The 13,923-nt window shown below is 46.6% G+C and overlaps 1 protein-coding gene across 3 annotated transcripts in view; it reads left to right on the top strand.

The window, feature by feature from the left end:
- MYO16 (myosin XVI) overlaps nucleotides 1-13,604 on the top strand; it is a 574,710-nt gene extending 561,106 nt beyond the window's left edge. For all 3 annotated transcript variants that reach the window (XM_082701002.1, XM_082701003.1, XM_082701004.1), the window contains exon 35: nucleotides 12,355-13,604. In XM_082701002.1, the coding sequence (XP_082557128.1) occupies nucleotides 12,355-12,582 (228 nt within the window). In that variant the 3' untranslated portion in view covers nucleotides 12,583-13,604. The remainder of the gene's footprint in view (nucleotides 1-12,354) is intronic.
- Nucleotides 13,605-13,923: the final 319 nt, after the last annotated feature.

Genomic DNA, 13,923 nt, shown 5'->3' on the forward strand with positions numbered 1-13,923 from the left:
AACCAAAGCTTATAAGTCTTAACAAGTGGTCTATCAGAAATTCCTCAAAACCGATAGACTTCATTTTTCTCAAGGACAAAATTAATCCCCTATATCGAGTTGGACACCCTGAGAAATGTTTTCACACTTTTAGGAACTTCTTGCTGCATTAATGATTGTAAAGGAGCGCCTTTCTTGCCTCCAGTTCTCACTTTGATGCGGGCAACGGGTAACTAAATTTTGGAGGGAAAAGTCAAGGTTGAGGACAGAGAATATTCCCTCCCCAGTGCTGTAACTTCCACAGCCAAGGGAATTGCTAAACTGTGTCCCTCTCCTAATTAGAGCTGTTTTTAAAAAATCTCCTTGGATTAGATTATTTTATTAACATCTAGTTTCTTAGGGTGATTTTTTTTTTCTCTTTCTTATTTCATTATATCTAATGCCACAACATACAGATTGTGGTTGTTCCCAGAAAAAAAAATATGATGAGACATTAATAAATTAACAGATAATCTGTGTCCTTCACAGCAGTGCGGGTCCCGGCCCGTTGAACGAGTGAGGAAAGGGCTCCTCTGCGACCTCTCTGTCCTCCAAAGCTGTGGAATACTTTACTACCATGAACACCATTCCCTTTAGAACTCAACCCAAATGGCCTTCCCTCTTTTTGTATCCCACGCACCATTTCACTCCAAATCAAATGCCCCATCCCAGTACGAATTTCTTGGCCAATATATCACTTTGAAATGAGTCGTGTCTCCTCTGTACTCCAATGAGAATGATTATGCAGACACTGTTAGTCGGTTAATGCCGCGTTCCCTCATGACATGCTTGTGGTTCTGTGACGTTTAAGCGTCTCTATTCATCTAACTCTTTCTGTTTTTATGTTTTGTTGCTCGATTTGCATGGCAGCCCTTCGAGGAAGCAGGTCATACTGTGTGGCTCGCAGTCCTGTAGAAAGCGTCACAGGGCCTTCCACTCTACAGTCACGGAAGGAACACGCATTCCCTGATCGACGCACCAGGAAGGCTTCTTGGAGACCAAAGTCATTGACTAGTACCCTGGAAGGTTGACTGAACTTGGTGTACTCGAATTTGTGTTCTGACTACACCACTTACTAGCCAAGTGAGCTTGGGCTTTAAAGATGAATTTCAGCACCTGTGAAATGAGGCTAATACTACAAAGCCTGCTTATTGCTTCACATGATTATGAGAAAGTACTAGAATAGTAACGTGTGAAAATGCTTGAAGAATATAAAACAGTATCATGAAGATGAGGTTAGAAATAGGCCCTCAGAGACCTCAGAGCACTCTGTGTGTGAGCGTACGAACCAGGACTGCTGCAGAAAGAAAGCGAATTCTAGAATTCTAGGTGTGGCTCTGTCTGGTGGGACGGACAGAGAGACTGTGAGGACGTACGGTAAGGACATTGGACTAATCAGCGTGGCCAGAAAATACAGGACTTTCTGTAACCTCCTGAAGTGTGTAGGCTTGCTTGCTTAGACCAGGCAAAGGGGTCGCATTGAAGATTTTCAAACACACAGATTATGCGAATAGATCTTTTCTTTGGAGACAGAAAATCTAGTAGATTAATTGTCCTCAATAATACCTTCTGCTGTTTGCACTGAGTCCCCTATAAAATCCCGAGAAAAATGTTTTAGAAGAAATCATAATGCTATTACTTTCTGTATTTCCAATATAGTAGATTTATGTTTTTCTATATATTCCATGGATTTGACCTCCATTACTATAATACGTCATTATTATAAACACACCCTAAATATATGTTATCAATTTTGTTATACTCTAGTCACTTTTACTGATACTGTCCTGTTTTCTTAAGTGGATTGAGGTAAAAGACCAGAACTCATACAAAATCCATAACCCAGAGTGCCACAAATTAATTACATCGCATGATGTATAATACGATCATAAATTTCTATTTTATAACTTTCCATTAATAGGAAGAAATATACATTCACTCATCAGAGTCCATTTTTATTCAAAGCTATTAACCTAAAATCAGCCACAAAATGCAAATAAATGTCCCTTTAAATGATATTAAATGCATTCCAATATAATATTACTTATGAAAGTTAAGAACAGTTACTATCTTTTTTAAGAAATCAAAGTGTACAGACAACGTGAAAAGCTAAAGTCCTTTCTCCCCCTCTTCACTGCCTGCTATTCAGAGGTAGCTACTCTTGCTTACAAGAGGATTTGTAAAGTGCCTTTGAAGCGATATTTTCCCTTTTTCGAACCTTTTGGTGATGAAGGAAACAAAATGGCAACAAGAGAAACAAAATAATAAGATGAATTTCATTGAGTCTCTGTATAAATAGCTATTTCCAAATTAAAAAGGATCAGCTCTCTTTGCCTAAACCAGAAATTCTGCTTTCACATTCAGATCATTTTCTTAAGATTTTTTTAGAAGTATGAAAATATACAACACTTTAATCAAAGATTTTTTTGAATCACATGTTACTCTATGCCACTTCTCTAGGATCTATTGAGACAGACTTTGGCTTTACAAACTGTGATTTTTGGATTTCACTTTTTAACGTTTTTTTTTCCCCTCCAACATCTTGTTAGCATCAAGTAGAAATGGGATTTGCATTTGAAACACTAATGTTCACCATTCAGTCAGCCAAGAAGATTCCTTCTTCTAATTTCCATAAATGTCAGTAAATGCCTCTTTTCACCTTTGGGTGATTAGTCAATAGAAAAATCAACTCTGTGACAAATGAACAGCAACATGATTTTACATATGAATTATTTAACAAAGTCTATTTTTATCCTGGAAGGGAAAGACTTAGGGTAAAAAATCAGCAGCAAATTATTAATTTACATGTATTAATATTATTCACAGAAATGCATATCCACAGGAAGTAAAGAAATTTATACCTCATTTTTTAATTAGTTCATCTCATAGAACTCCATTAATGACACCATAGAAAACTATTGAAAATTAATAAGAAGACATATAATAACCTCATGAAGCCTTCACATCACATTGGGTTTCCCTCCGGGTTGTGAAAGATTCCATGGATTTTGACCCGGAAAGCGAGCAAACTAATGAGAAGTGTCCCCCTTGAGATGTAGAACTTTGAGGAGCTCTGTTTTTACGTTCCTTTATCAGATTCTTGTCTTCATGTCCGCCTATACCTCTGGACATGAGAAGCATAAAATAACTTTCCAAGTCCAGATGGGGAAATGGACACTAAGATTCAGGTCTTGAACTTCTAAGTATCAAAACAGCAAGATTTTCTCAAACAAAATCCTTTAAAAAAAGAAAGAAAGGAAGGAAGAAAACCCACAGTGAGTTGTCGAGGTGGTAATAGCCAGTGTTTGTAAGTGGCCCTATTTTCTCGGAATTACCGCATCGATGAAGTCTTCTTGTTAAGACCCCACTGAAAGGAGGGGATGTTGTTAGGGGATGGGTACTCCAGCCCACGGGGACGTGTCTGGACCGTGGTCATTGACATGCCTGCTTACACCTGCTGGGAGCTTGAATCAGGGTGTTCGGAGGCACCTGTTTATTAAGTGTGGATGGCGTGGCTTCCCCTTCTGTGATCTTTGCTTGAGAACAGAAGGGAGAACATGAGGCTGTGGCTTGGAGGGTCTGAGCTCACAGGAGGCTGTAGATGGCTCTGTAGGTGCTCTGTGCCCTCCCCCGGTGCAGCACACATAGGGGGGACTCCAGGGACGCTGCCTGCCCTCGAGGGGCTGAGCAGGGCCTCCCGCCTGTCAGCTCCTTTGAGGGGTCTGGTTGTCCCAGCTCCCAGGGGACCGTGACTTTCTGCTCTCCCATACCAAATCACCAAGTGGCTCCTAAGCTTTGAAGCTTTCATACTTGTTTCAAATGTCAAATTTAAAAATAAAAATCACAGAATAATTTCCAGGTATATTATTAGATTCTCCACTGATATTGGTTTCAAAGGCATTGAAGCTGACAGATGGTCTGCACCCTTTTCTAGAAGCCTGGGGTTTGTACCTGTTATACAATAGTATCATTTTTCCCCCATGCCATCCAAAAATAATAATTCTGGGCATGGGACGTCTTAGTCTGTCTGGGCTTCTGTAAGAAATGCCGCAGGCGGCGTGGCTTATCAACGACAGATATGTCTTTCTTGGGGTTCTGGAGGCTACAAGTCCAAGATCGGGGTGCCGGTATGGTCGGGGGAGGGGCCCTTCGGGTTTACAGATGTCTCTCTGTGTCCTACCGGGTGGAAAGTGTGAGGCAGCTTTGCAAGAGCTTTAATAAAACCACGGATCCCATTCATGGGGGTCCATCCTCGTGACTTAATTGCCTCCCTCAGGCTCCAACCACAAACAACACCACACGGAGGGTGAGGATTCTGACATGCAAATTTGGGGGGACACAGACATTTGGGCCACTGCATGGGATAAACTTGAGTGTCAGACACATTGCATGCGTCGGTCCCCTGGAAGGCTGGGGTGGCGGTCCCGCTGTCTTTCTGGGGGCCGCTCACTAGCCATTCAAAGACATCAAGACATGTGTGAACTCAGAGTAACTAATGGGCCTGGGACCACCCACACCTGATGTGATTTCAGGGCAACAGAACATTTTGAGTGAGTTCCCAGAGTTTTATGGTGTTTGCAAGGACCGTATCTGAATCCGTGACAGGAGAACTGCCTCCCAAGTGTAAGAACGTGCTCAGGGTCCATCTGGCCTTCCTTGAAGGATCTCTCTCCCTTTCCTTCCCTGTCCTGGATGGCGGTGAGGTGCCCAGGGCCCCAAAATTTACTTTTTGAAAAATGAAACCAGAAATCTAATATACTGTGTAAGAGGAGATTTCAATACACAGCAAGCAAACCCAGTTAAAAGAGTCTTTTGAAAAATAGCCTCTGGAGGCCATCAGGGAGGAGGAATTTATGCACGTCCCCCCGGGAGGAGCCCAGACTTGTCGCCTGCTGCAAACCCTCTGCCCGCACCTGAGTCCTTCCTCATCAGAACCTCGGACAGGCCCTTTCCTTTCTTCATTTCAAGAGAAACCAGCTTCCAAAAGTTTCTATAACCCTAACGTGTCAATGAACCCAACCAACCCCAGTTAAGCCAGTCTTAATCCCTGTTGTAAGTGGAGGACCAAACTGAGAAGGGCACCCGTGACCTTCACCGTTATTACTCTGCCCTGTCTCCTCGGAGCACGGGAGTCAGGTTTCTGCCTGAACCCTTCTCCCAAGCTGCAGTTCAGGCGGCCCAAATCAAGGCCTGCTGGCTTAAAATTTTCAACAGTGAGTTCTTTCTCACTGACGACTGTGATCAACTTTCTCCCTTCTCCCAAGCATGTTCCTGGGCATTCGTACACGACCTCTGTTTCAGTTCTCCAAGGGCCCTGGCCACCCGGTGCTGGGTAGAGATTAATTTACTCACTTTGGACTCGAAAGGACACCCCTGGTCTGAGCAAGAAACACATTCTACCTCCAGAGACTTCTACCCACATGGATCCACATTTTCCTACTTACGTATCTTATGTGACCTCTTTTAAATTTTATTTTAAAGATATTATTTATTCAGTTGAGTGAGAGAGCAGAGGGTCAAAGAGAAGCAGACTCCCCGCTGAGCAGGGAGCCCCAACATGGGGGCCGTTCCCAGGGTCCTGGACCATGAATTAGCAGAAGGCAGACGCTTAACTGACTGAGCCACCCAGCCACCCCTATGTGACCCTTTTTAAATAGAAGTAAGATTCCCCTTAACCCTGAACGTTTCTTAAGTTATTATAATAGTAAGACACACATGGTTCCATAAGATCTCTGTAGACTTTCACCTGTCATTACAGCTGTAAAACCAAAGCAAACTTACAAACTCAACACGACAAAAACCGACAGAAGCAAAAAATTGTCGTTTACAATGTTCGTGCTAGGTGTGATTTTGTTCAGCTGAAATGAAATGACGGATGACAAAGTGAAGGTGGTCGGACTCAGGTGCCAAGAACGTGGGTCCGTGTCTACCACCCTGAGCCCTTGGGGACCTCAAGCTTCTGCCGCTTCTCTCGGCTTGAACTGCGGGGCAACTGCCCACCTCGCCCAGGCTGCGGTCCGGCTCAGCTCTTTCTCAGAGGAGGATGCCTCATTTGCATATGAACCCATCCACTGTTGCCTCATTGATCTGCAGCGATATCAGCAATATTCCCTGTGTCGTCCGCTTGTAAATAAAATACGAAGTCGGAGAGTAAAGTCTTGCTGAGCACTAGCTTAATGATTATAGTGCTTTTGAAAAACTATTTTGTAAAGAAAAACGCACTAAATACTAAATTATCCAAGAATGCGAGGACCCCCAAAATAACATATACAAATAGCTATTTACTATTCACTAAAATCTGTTTATCTTACTCCTGAAATTCGGAGAAACTCTGGACCTTTCATTTCTTCGCGTATAACTTTCTTTAGTTTTAAATTTATATATATATAAATATATATATAATATAAAATAATATATCATTATATTATTATAATATATAATGTAAAATAATATATTTATATTTAATGACATATAAATGTATTTTATTTTATGATTAATAAAATAATATATATTATTTTATTAAATATATATTTAATAATATATAAATATATATTTATGTGTGTGTATATATATTTATGTGTATAGAATAAATCCAGTGGGTTGCTCAGTATGTGAGATTTCCTTGTTGATAAGGAAGAGACTATGTTATGTTACAGAGGGCCCCAAATTGTGAGAAGTGTTCTCATGTAATGTTATCTGTTCGACTCATCAGGATAATCATAATTCAGCAATGTTTAGGGTTTTTCTCAAGTCCAAGAGCAAACAATGGCAAAACCGTAAGACCCTGCATTTATAGGGCACTGGCTGCTTCTTTAAGGCACGCTGTTAAGTGGTCCGCACATATTCCTCCTGTAAACCATCCCGCGTTTTGTTGAGGTTTACTGTTCCTGCCAGCCCACCTCACAGATGAGGAAGCTGACGGGCTTGTTGGCAAATGCAGGATTCTGGCCCGCGCCCCAGTTGCCAGGAACTGGGTTTTAGACCAACGCTGCGTCTCCTCGAGCGAGCCCTGGGGCGCTCGTGGGCCAGTGATGCTTTGGGAGAGGATGAAGTCCCGTGTCCCTCTTGGCTTGTGTACCTGGAGTCCTATGAAACGCTTCTTCTCACCTCTTCTTTCCCCTTTTCCAATGGTGGCAGCCTCCTTTTTCAACATTCAGAGCAAACCTCCTCTGTGGAGCTTCTCCACACCCTCCTCTACAAGCCCCGTTTCCCACGTGGATCGGGAGAGGGGAGATTTTTAAACAACATCTTCCCCGTTGTTATGCTGTGTGCAACAAGTGAAGACAGCTGTGTGTTTGGCTTGCTTCGGAGTTCCTTTAAAGGCAAGATATTTGTCACATTCATGGAGCACAAAGATGGGACAGCGTGGACAGCCAAGGGATCATAGGTAGGGGACAATTTTTACATCTCCAGTCGTTAACACTTGCTTTTTGGTTCTGAAAGATGATGATTTTGTGTCCAAACACTGTACTATAAAACACGGCCAAAAAGAAAATAATTAAGTGGCGAGCTATCTGCAGGGACACGAGGTGGAGATAGATCTTTGAAGCAAGGTAAACAAGCTTCAAGTTACAAGATCCCAGTAGGACACCTGTAGCCAATGAAGAAATCAGGATAAATGGGGCGGGGGGTGAGGGGTAAGAAGGCGCCCATTTCCAGCTCTACCCTTGACCCCCAGCATCACTCCCTCTCTTTCTGAAAAGAAATGGCTCCCTTTCAACACCAAAACTTAATTTAAAAAAATTTTTTTTCACCCTGTCAAGTCCCCGTCCCGTTTCCTCCATCCCCCACCCACCTCCCCTCCGCTGACCGGACGTACGCTGTCAGTAGTCACGAGTCTATTTTCCAAACCAAAATTTTTGTTTCAAAGTCATTCTTGCCTTCTTAATGATCATACGTAATTTATCTTGAAGCATGAAATAGTGGTAGAGGAAGCTGTGAGGGTTTTTGTTATTTCCCACAGGTCAGGAACCTTACAGAATGCAGAAACACTGATTGTGATGTTTGCGGAGCGCTGGGTAACATTGTGCGCACTTTGTAGTGCTTGTATGTTACTTGACCTTCGTTTAAATAATATCCATAGTTGCCATTGTTTGCTATTCTAAAATACTAAAGCCCTTTTACGGCTTTTGACAGATGTGATTTTTGTGCCTCACGATCTAATAAATTCAATAAATCCAAATAGAGCAGATTAAACATCGTTCGGGGCACACCGTTCTTATCTTCTTATCTAATCATCGTCTCACGGAGCATAATTTTAAAATCCCCTCTGAACTTCTTTATGTTGCAAGTAGTGTGACCTATGATGTATCCTTACACAAAATTTTAACTCTCATTTAAGGAATAACCTGTGAAAATTCTTTATTTTTTTTTTCTTTAAAAGAAAATCAATAATGTTAGTATGTTACCATCTCATTTAGACCATTCTGGCAACTACCCTTAGGAACCTATTAGATTTTACCCAACACCTATTAATCTCCATAATAGACAATAAAGTTCCGTGGGATCGCTCAATGAAGGGTTTATTCTGAGCACTCGTTGATTATTGCAAACATCAGTCACGTTTCTACTTATCAAGGAAGCATGGAAAGCGCCTGGTTGTTGATTGGAAGATGGGGTTCTTCTTTACTTACTACATTATTCAAGACATCAAGAGCCTCATTAAGAAAATGCTTTCTAGTGGATTGGGTATATAAGTCTCACCTTTTACAGTGTACTTGGGAATTCAGATATTTTTAGTAAACACTGAGAAGCTTTGAAAGGATAGAGAGCATTTTTCCCCCAAACATTGAAGCAGTAGCTCAGGGGATTTGGGACATTTTCCATCAAAAGCCTCCTCTCCAGCCGCAGAGTGGCTCTATCTGGAAGTGCGTTCCGGTTAGGAACGGCTTGGCGGAGGCCCACCTCATGCACGGTTTTGGTCATTATGAAGGGCTGTGGAAGAGAGTCTGGGATTGAGAGGAGACCCAGAATGGATGTGCTCTGGGGCTGGCGTGGGGACAGAGCTGTGTGGCTCTCCGGTGCCCCGGCATGAACAGAAACACGGTCTGTGCATCCGGCCATGGAAAAGCAAGGCCAGCTGCTGGGCGGAGATGTGCGTGCTGCTGGTCCAGTTTTTATGCTTTACTCTGTCTTGTTAGAGCTGCCTCCATTTTCATGGGACTTCTGTATCTTTCTTGTTCTCTTTTAGATTGATGGAATATTTATTATTTCACATTTCCTGTATGTAACTTCACGTGTCATTACATGTTCTCTCCCTGCGTGTTCTACAGTTTGACTAGAGAAGAAAGCGTGCATTTTCTACTTACTGCCTCTTAAGGGACTTTTGTTACCCTGACCATTTCCCTAGTGCTGCTAGAAGCCTACCGCCTCGAACCTCCCCACAACCCCTCCTGGCTTTCCCAGGTCGTCCTTGCTGTGCATTCCGGTTCTACAGATAATTTATGGTCCATAAGGTGTCCCAACAGCTAGCTTCTATTTACCCTTGGATTTAATTCTGGTGTCCATGAATTTAGAAACTTAATTAAGAATTAAGAAATTTAAAAACGTGATTCTCTCCTAAGTTTCAATTTTTTCCACCTGGGGTCATTTTCCTTCTCCTTAAAGAAATGAGAGACTTTTCTGATGGCAAATTTTCCCCTTCTATTGTCTAAAGGTATCTCTATCTTAACTTTTGAGGGTAATTTTGATTGAGAGTAGAGTTTTAGGCTGAATTAGTTTCTTCCAGTACTTTAACTCATTATTTTCTGTCTTCTGCTTAGAAGTCAGCTTTCCCTCTCATTGTTGTCCCTCTGAAGGGAATGTGTCTCTTTCCTGTAGATTTTAAAGCTTTTTCCTTTGTCTTTGTTTTAAGAGGATCTACCTTGTGCTTTCTCACTGCTGGTGGGGGCCTCCGTGTGTGTTTGCCTTTTGTGTGGTTTCGCTGAGCCTCTTGGGTGTGTGGATTGATGCCCTTTGGAAGTTCGGGAAACTTATCTCTTTGAGGACTGCCCTGTCACATTCTTTGCGTATCTCTTCCCTCTGGAATTCCTTTTATGTGTGTCTGTTCCGCGTCTTCCGTGTGCCCATCATTTCCTCTCTCTTCAGCATGTCATCATCACAGGTATTTTAAAGTCTCTATCGACGAACCCTAAATCAGGATCATCTGGTGAATCTGCTTCACGCTCTGATTTTTAGTGAACTTCCTTATCTCTCCGCATGCCATTTCTGATCACGCAGTAAGCGTCGTGGGTCAACAAACTGTAGATGCTGCCGAGGCTGCGCACAACGAGGGAGAGATGCCACCATCACATTAGGGGCAAAAGCACGGGCGGGAGGCCTCAGTCCAATCCCGGATTGAGCTGCGGTGCAGAAGCAGCGTCTGCTCTGCCTCTCGCCCGCAAGCAGCACCCGCCTGAGCTTTGGCCTGTGGGTTTTTTGTTCCTTAGCTCTGGAAGAGCCCAGATGCGCTCCGGCTGTGCATTTCAGAAGGCTTGCCCCCTCTCCAGGCTGTGCAAAAATCTGCAAGTCTCCAAGAGGAGACCAGTCAGGCGCTTGAAGCTATTCTCTCCCCCTATCCCACCCTCTTCTGAAGCACCTCAAACACCCCAGGGGATTTCACTCTGGTTTTTTGTAAGCTTTTGGCCTAAAGCACCACTCCCACATACAGCTGGAGAACTTAACAAATATCTCTTGGGGAAAACGGTCATCATCTGAGGGTCTGCAAATTCCCAATCTGTGTCTCTCGTCTCTTACAACTGCAACATGTTGTACAGTTTGTCTTCTAGAAAGGGCTCTCTAGACCTACAGAAGAGCTCAGAATTGGCAAATGTCCCAGGAGAGGGGAAAAAAAAAGAAAACAGCTGGTCATTATCTGTTCAGAAAGATTCAGAATTTCAGTTTCTCTGGTTCTCAGAGCTATCTGATGCTCTAAATATATGATTTGGGTAATTTGTCTTTTTTTTTTTTTTTTTTCATCTTTACAATGGGAGCCGTAACCTGACATGACCTTAAAAACCCTATGCAGGTGGGAAGTTTTCCTGTTTGTTTCTAATTAGATCAGCATAAAGTTAGGTTACTTAACAAAAACAATACCTCAAGGAAGCTGGGGGGAAAATCAGTTCAGATGGTAAAAATATTCTTCCATCAATTATATACTCTCTCATAATAAATCCCGTGAGAGTCTTATCCGCAGATTGCTTTATGTGCTGAACGTGGGCCAAGGACTATGGATATACAAGAGCTCGGAATCCACAGAGTGAACGAGATGGCAGCTGATAGCAACAGCCAGGTGTACACGGGGCAGTAGAGGCGCTAAAACACCATCGCAGAGGAGGCACACGGTTCCACTCAGTCCCACGGAGGGAGAGGAGAAAGGGCGCGTGGCAAAGGGACGCTGGTCTTCAGCTCTAGCCCGCTTTCATTCACTCTCGTTCGTTTTGCTGGGAGGCTGGGAGCTGCACGACCACAAAGCAGGAGGGCCTTTGGAAGTGGGCTGGGACGTCTAGTTTCTTATGAATTCTCCCCAGTATCCCCGCTGTGATGTCTGCACACTCACTTGAGGATGCCCAGAGCAACCGTGTCCTAGGGAAGCGACAGGAAGAAGCCCATGCAATCACACTGTGATGCTGTCCTGCAAAGGTCCATCAAGTTCTGTCTGTCTGCGCCCAAGGACAGCGAGCACCCGCTGCTGGTTCAGATCACGGCTCTGATTTGCCGCTGCAACCTAGAGCGTGTGCTGAGGCCCCGGTGAGGTTGCAAGTGTTTTCAAGGACCTATAACTCGTTCCCTGCTGCAGGGTGGGCTGTCCTTGACCTCACTTTGGTCCTGGAGACGGTGTCTGTATCCACGCCGTTCCCTATAACACTGACCGTGGATGGGCTCTCTCGAGCAGCCCCATCCCTGGGCTGATGCCTCGTAGTCAGGAGTAGACTCGTGCCTCGTAGTCAGGAGTAGACTCCTGCTCCCTGAACAGATGTGGATTAGTACTGCCTAGATGGGGGGGGGCCTAGAATCGGGGGAACCTCGAGAAACCCAAAAAGCTCTATGACACACAGCCTCTCGGTTGTGATGAGGGGGAGGAATGGGATGTCCTAAGAAGGTGCACTGCAATAGAGGGCGAAGGGCCCGCTCCTGGACTTCCCTGGATGTTTCTCTCCTCAGCCAGTGTTCCTGTCCTCCCTGCTCTGTTCTGTGGGCCGCCTGCCCCTGGCAGTTTGCAGCCCCGGGGTGGGGGCGGTTTCCCGAGGCAGCAGCGCCTGGAGGCTTGGAAGCCGCGAGAGCAGCCCCGGGTGGCCCTCCCGCTGCCTCTCGCCATCACAGCACCTGCTGCTCCAAGTCTCCCCTCTTCCCCCGCAGGTCATCCAGCAGCTGCGGCTCTCCGAGAACGAAAGCGCGGCCCTGCAGGAGCTCCTGGACTGGAGGCGGAAGCTGTGCGAGGGGCGGGAAGACTGGCAGCGCCTCCTGCACCCCCCGGAGCCCAGGGCGCCTCCCCCTCCTCCCTGCAAGAAGCCCACGCTGGTGAAGAAGCCCGAGGGCGCGTCCTGCGGCCGGCTGCCCTCCGAGCTGTGGGACTCCGGGCTGTGAGCGGCCGCGCGCTCAAGGGCCCGCCGCTTCCCGGCCGGGGCCCCTGGCACGCGTCTACACGGAGTGGCCCGGACCCCGGACGGAGGCCGGACTCGGCGCGTGTGCGTGTGCGCCCGTGTGCCTGTGTGTGTGTGCGTGTGCGTGTGCGCGAGTGCGTGTTCCTTCTCGCCCGTGCGGGGTACGCGCTCCGTTTCTCGGCCCGCAGCCCCCCGGTGGAGCAGGCGCCGGACAAGCGCGGGGCAGCGCCGGCGGGACCGGGCGGGGCCGTCGAGGGTCGCGCTCCGGCTCTGGGGTCGGGGTCCCCGATGCTCCTGGCCCCTCAGCCGCTCGCCCCCAGCATACCCTCCGCGACGGACGCCTGGTGTCTTCGTCGGTTGTGTTGTTTGGCCATTACGAACCTGATGGTGATGGTCCGGGTTCTGACCCGTTTTCTAACTCTCCGCAGTTGGTGCTCCTTCAAACACAAGTGTGAAAACGCGTGTCTACAATTTTCTCTCCTCCTGCACCTTTTTTAAACCTGAAGGACCTAACCCCCTCGAGACCGTGTCATTGCTTTAGCCCGCATCAAGCCTGTGCGCGCGGACTGGGTCCCGGGGTTCGGCGAGGCCGCCTGGGGAGGCCCGTCCCCCCGGGGCCGCGACTCTGCGGACGCGCACGGCCAGCTCCTGCCGGACTTCTCCTGTCCCCGTGTCACCCTCGGCCGCGGGAGCTCAGTGGAGCACGGGGCGCTCCCGGGCCGCAGCTGGCCGCGTGACAGGGTCACCCCGGAGGTCTGCCCAGTCCAAAGGAGCTCGCGGGGACCCGCTGCACCGGGCGGTGACGCCGCCTCCCAGGGTCGCGGTCCCCTCGGAGCTGTGCCACTGGCTCCCTGCTCCAGTCCTCAGCCCTCCCGTAACAGAACCGCCCGTTTATCCGTGTGCTTCTGCGGCGGTCGGGATGCCTTCAGCGGCGCCCCCCGACTGCCCTCGCTGCTTGGAACGCCGTGTTCGTACCACGTCCCAATAAAAGGTGCAGCTACAGTCTTCGGCGGTGGTGTTTATTTGGGGTTGTTGCTGTGTCCCTGGCCGAAGAGCAGGGGCAGTGAAGCCATCCTGTCCCCGCGGCCTGCCTTCCTCTGCTCTCGCAGCCCCCTGCAGGCTTTGGGCACTAAGGGTCTATTTTAAAATAAAGGTTTTATGAATATTCAGGTATAACGGCCATGCAGGCAAATGTCAGTGTTGAGAATAATGTGTTATTTAGAAATAAAAGGCTGCCAGGTCCACAGACGATTTCCCTTAAAAAGGTAGTTTCTTAAGGTGCCAGGGAAGAAGGCCTGGGTCAGCCAGGGGGCAACGGGCCAGG

This window comes from Mustela nivalis, assembly GCF_964662115.1.
Source record: "Mustela nivalis genome assembly, chromosome: 15".
Classification (NCBI taxonomy): Eukaryota; Metazoa; Chordata; class Mammalia; order Carnivora; family Mustelidae; genus Mustela; species Mustela nivalis.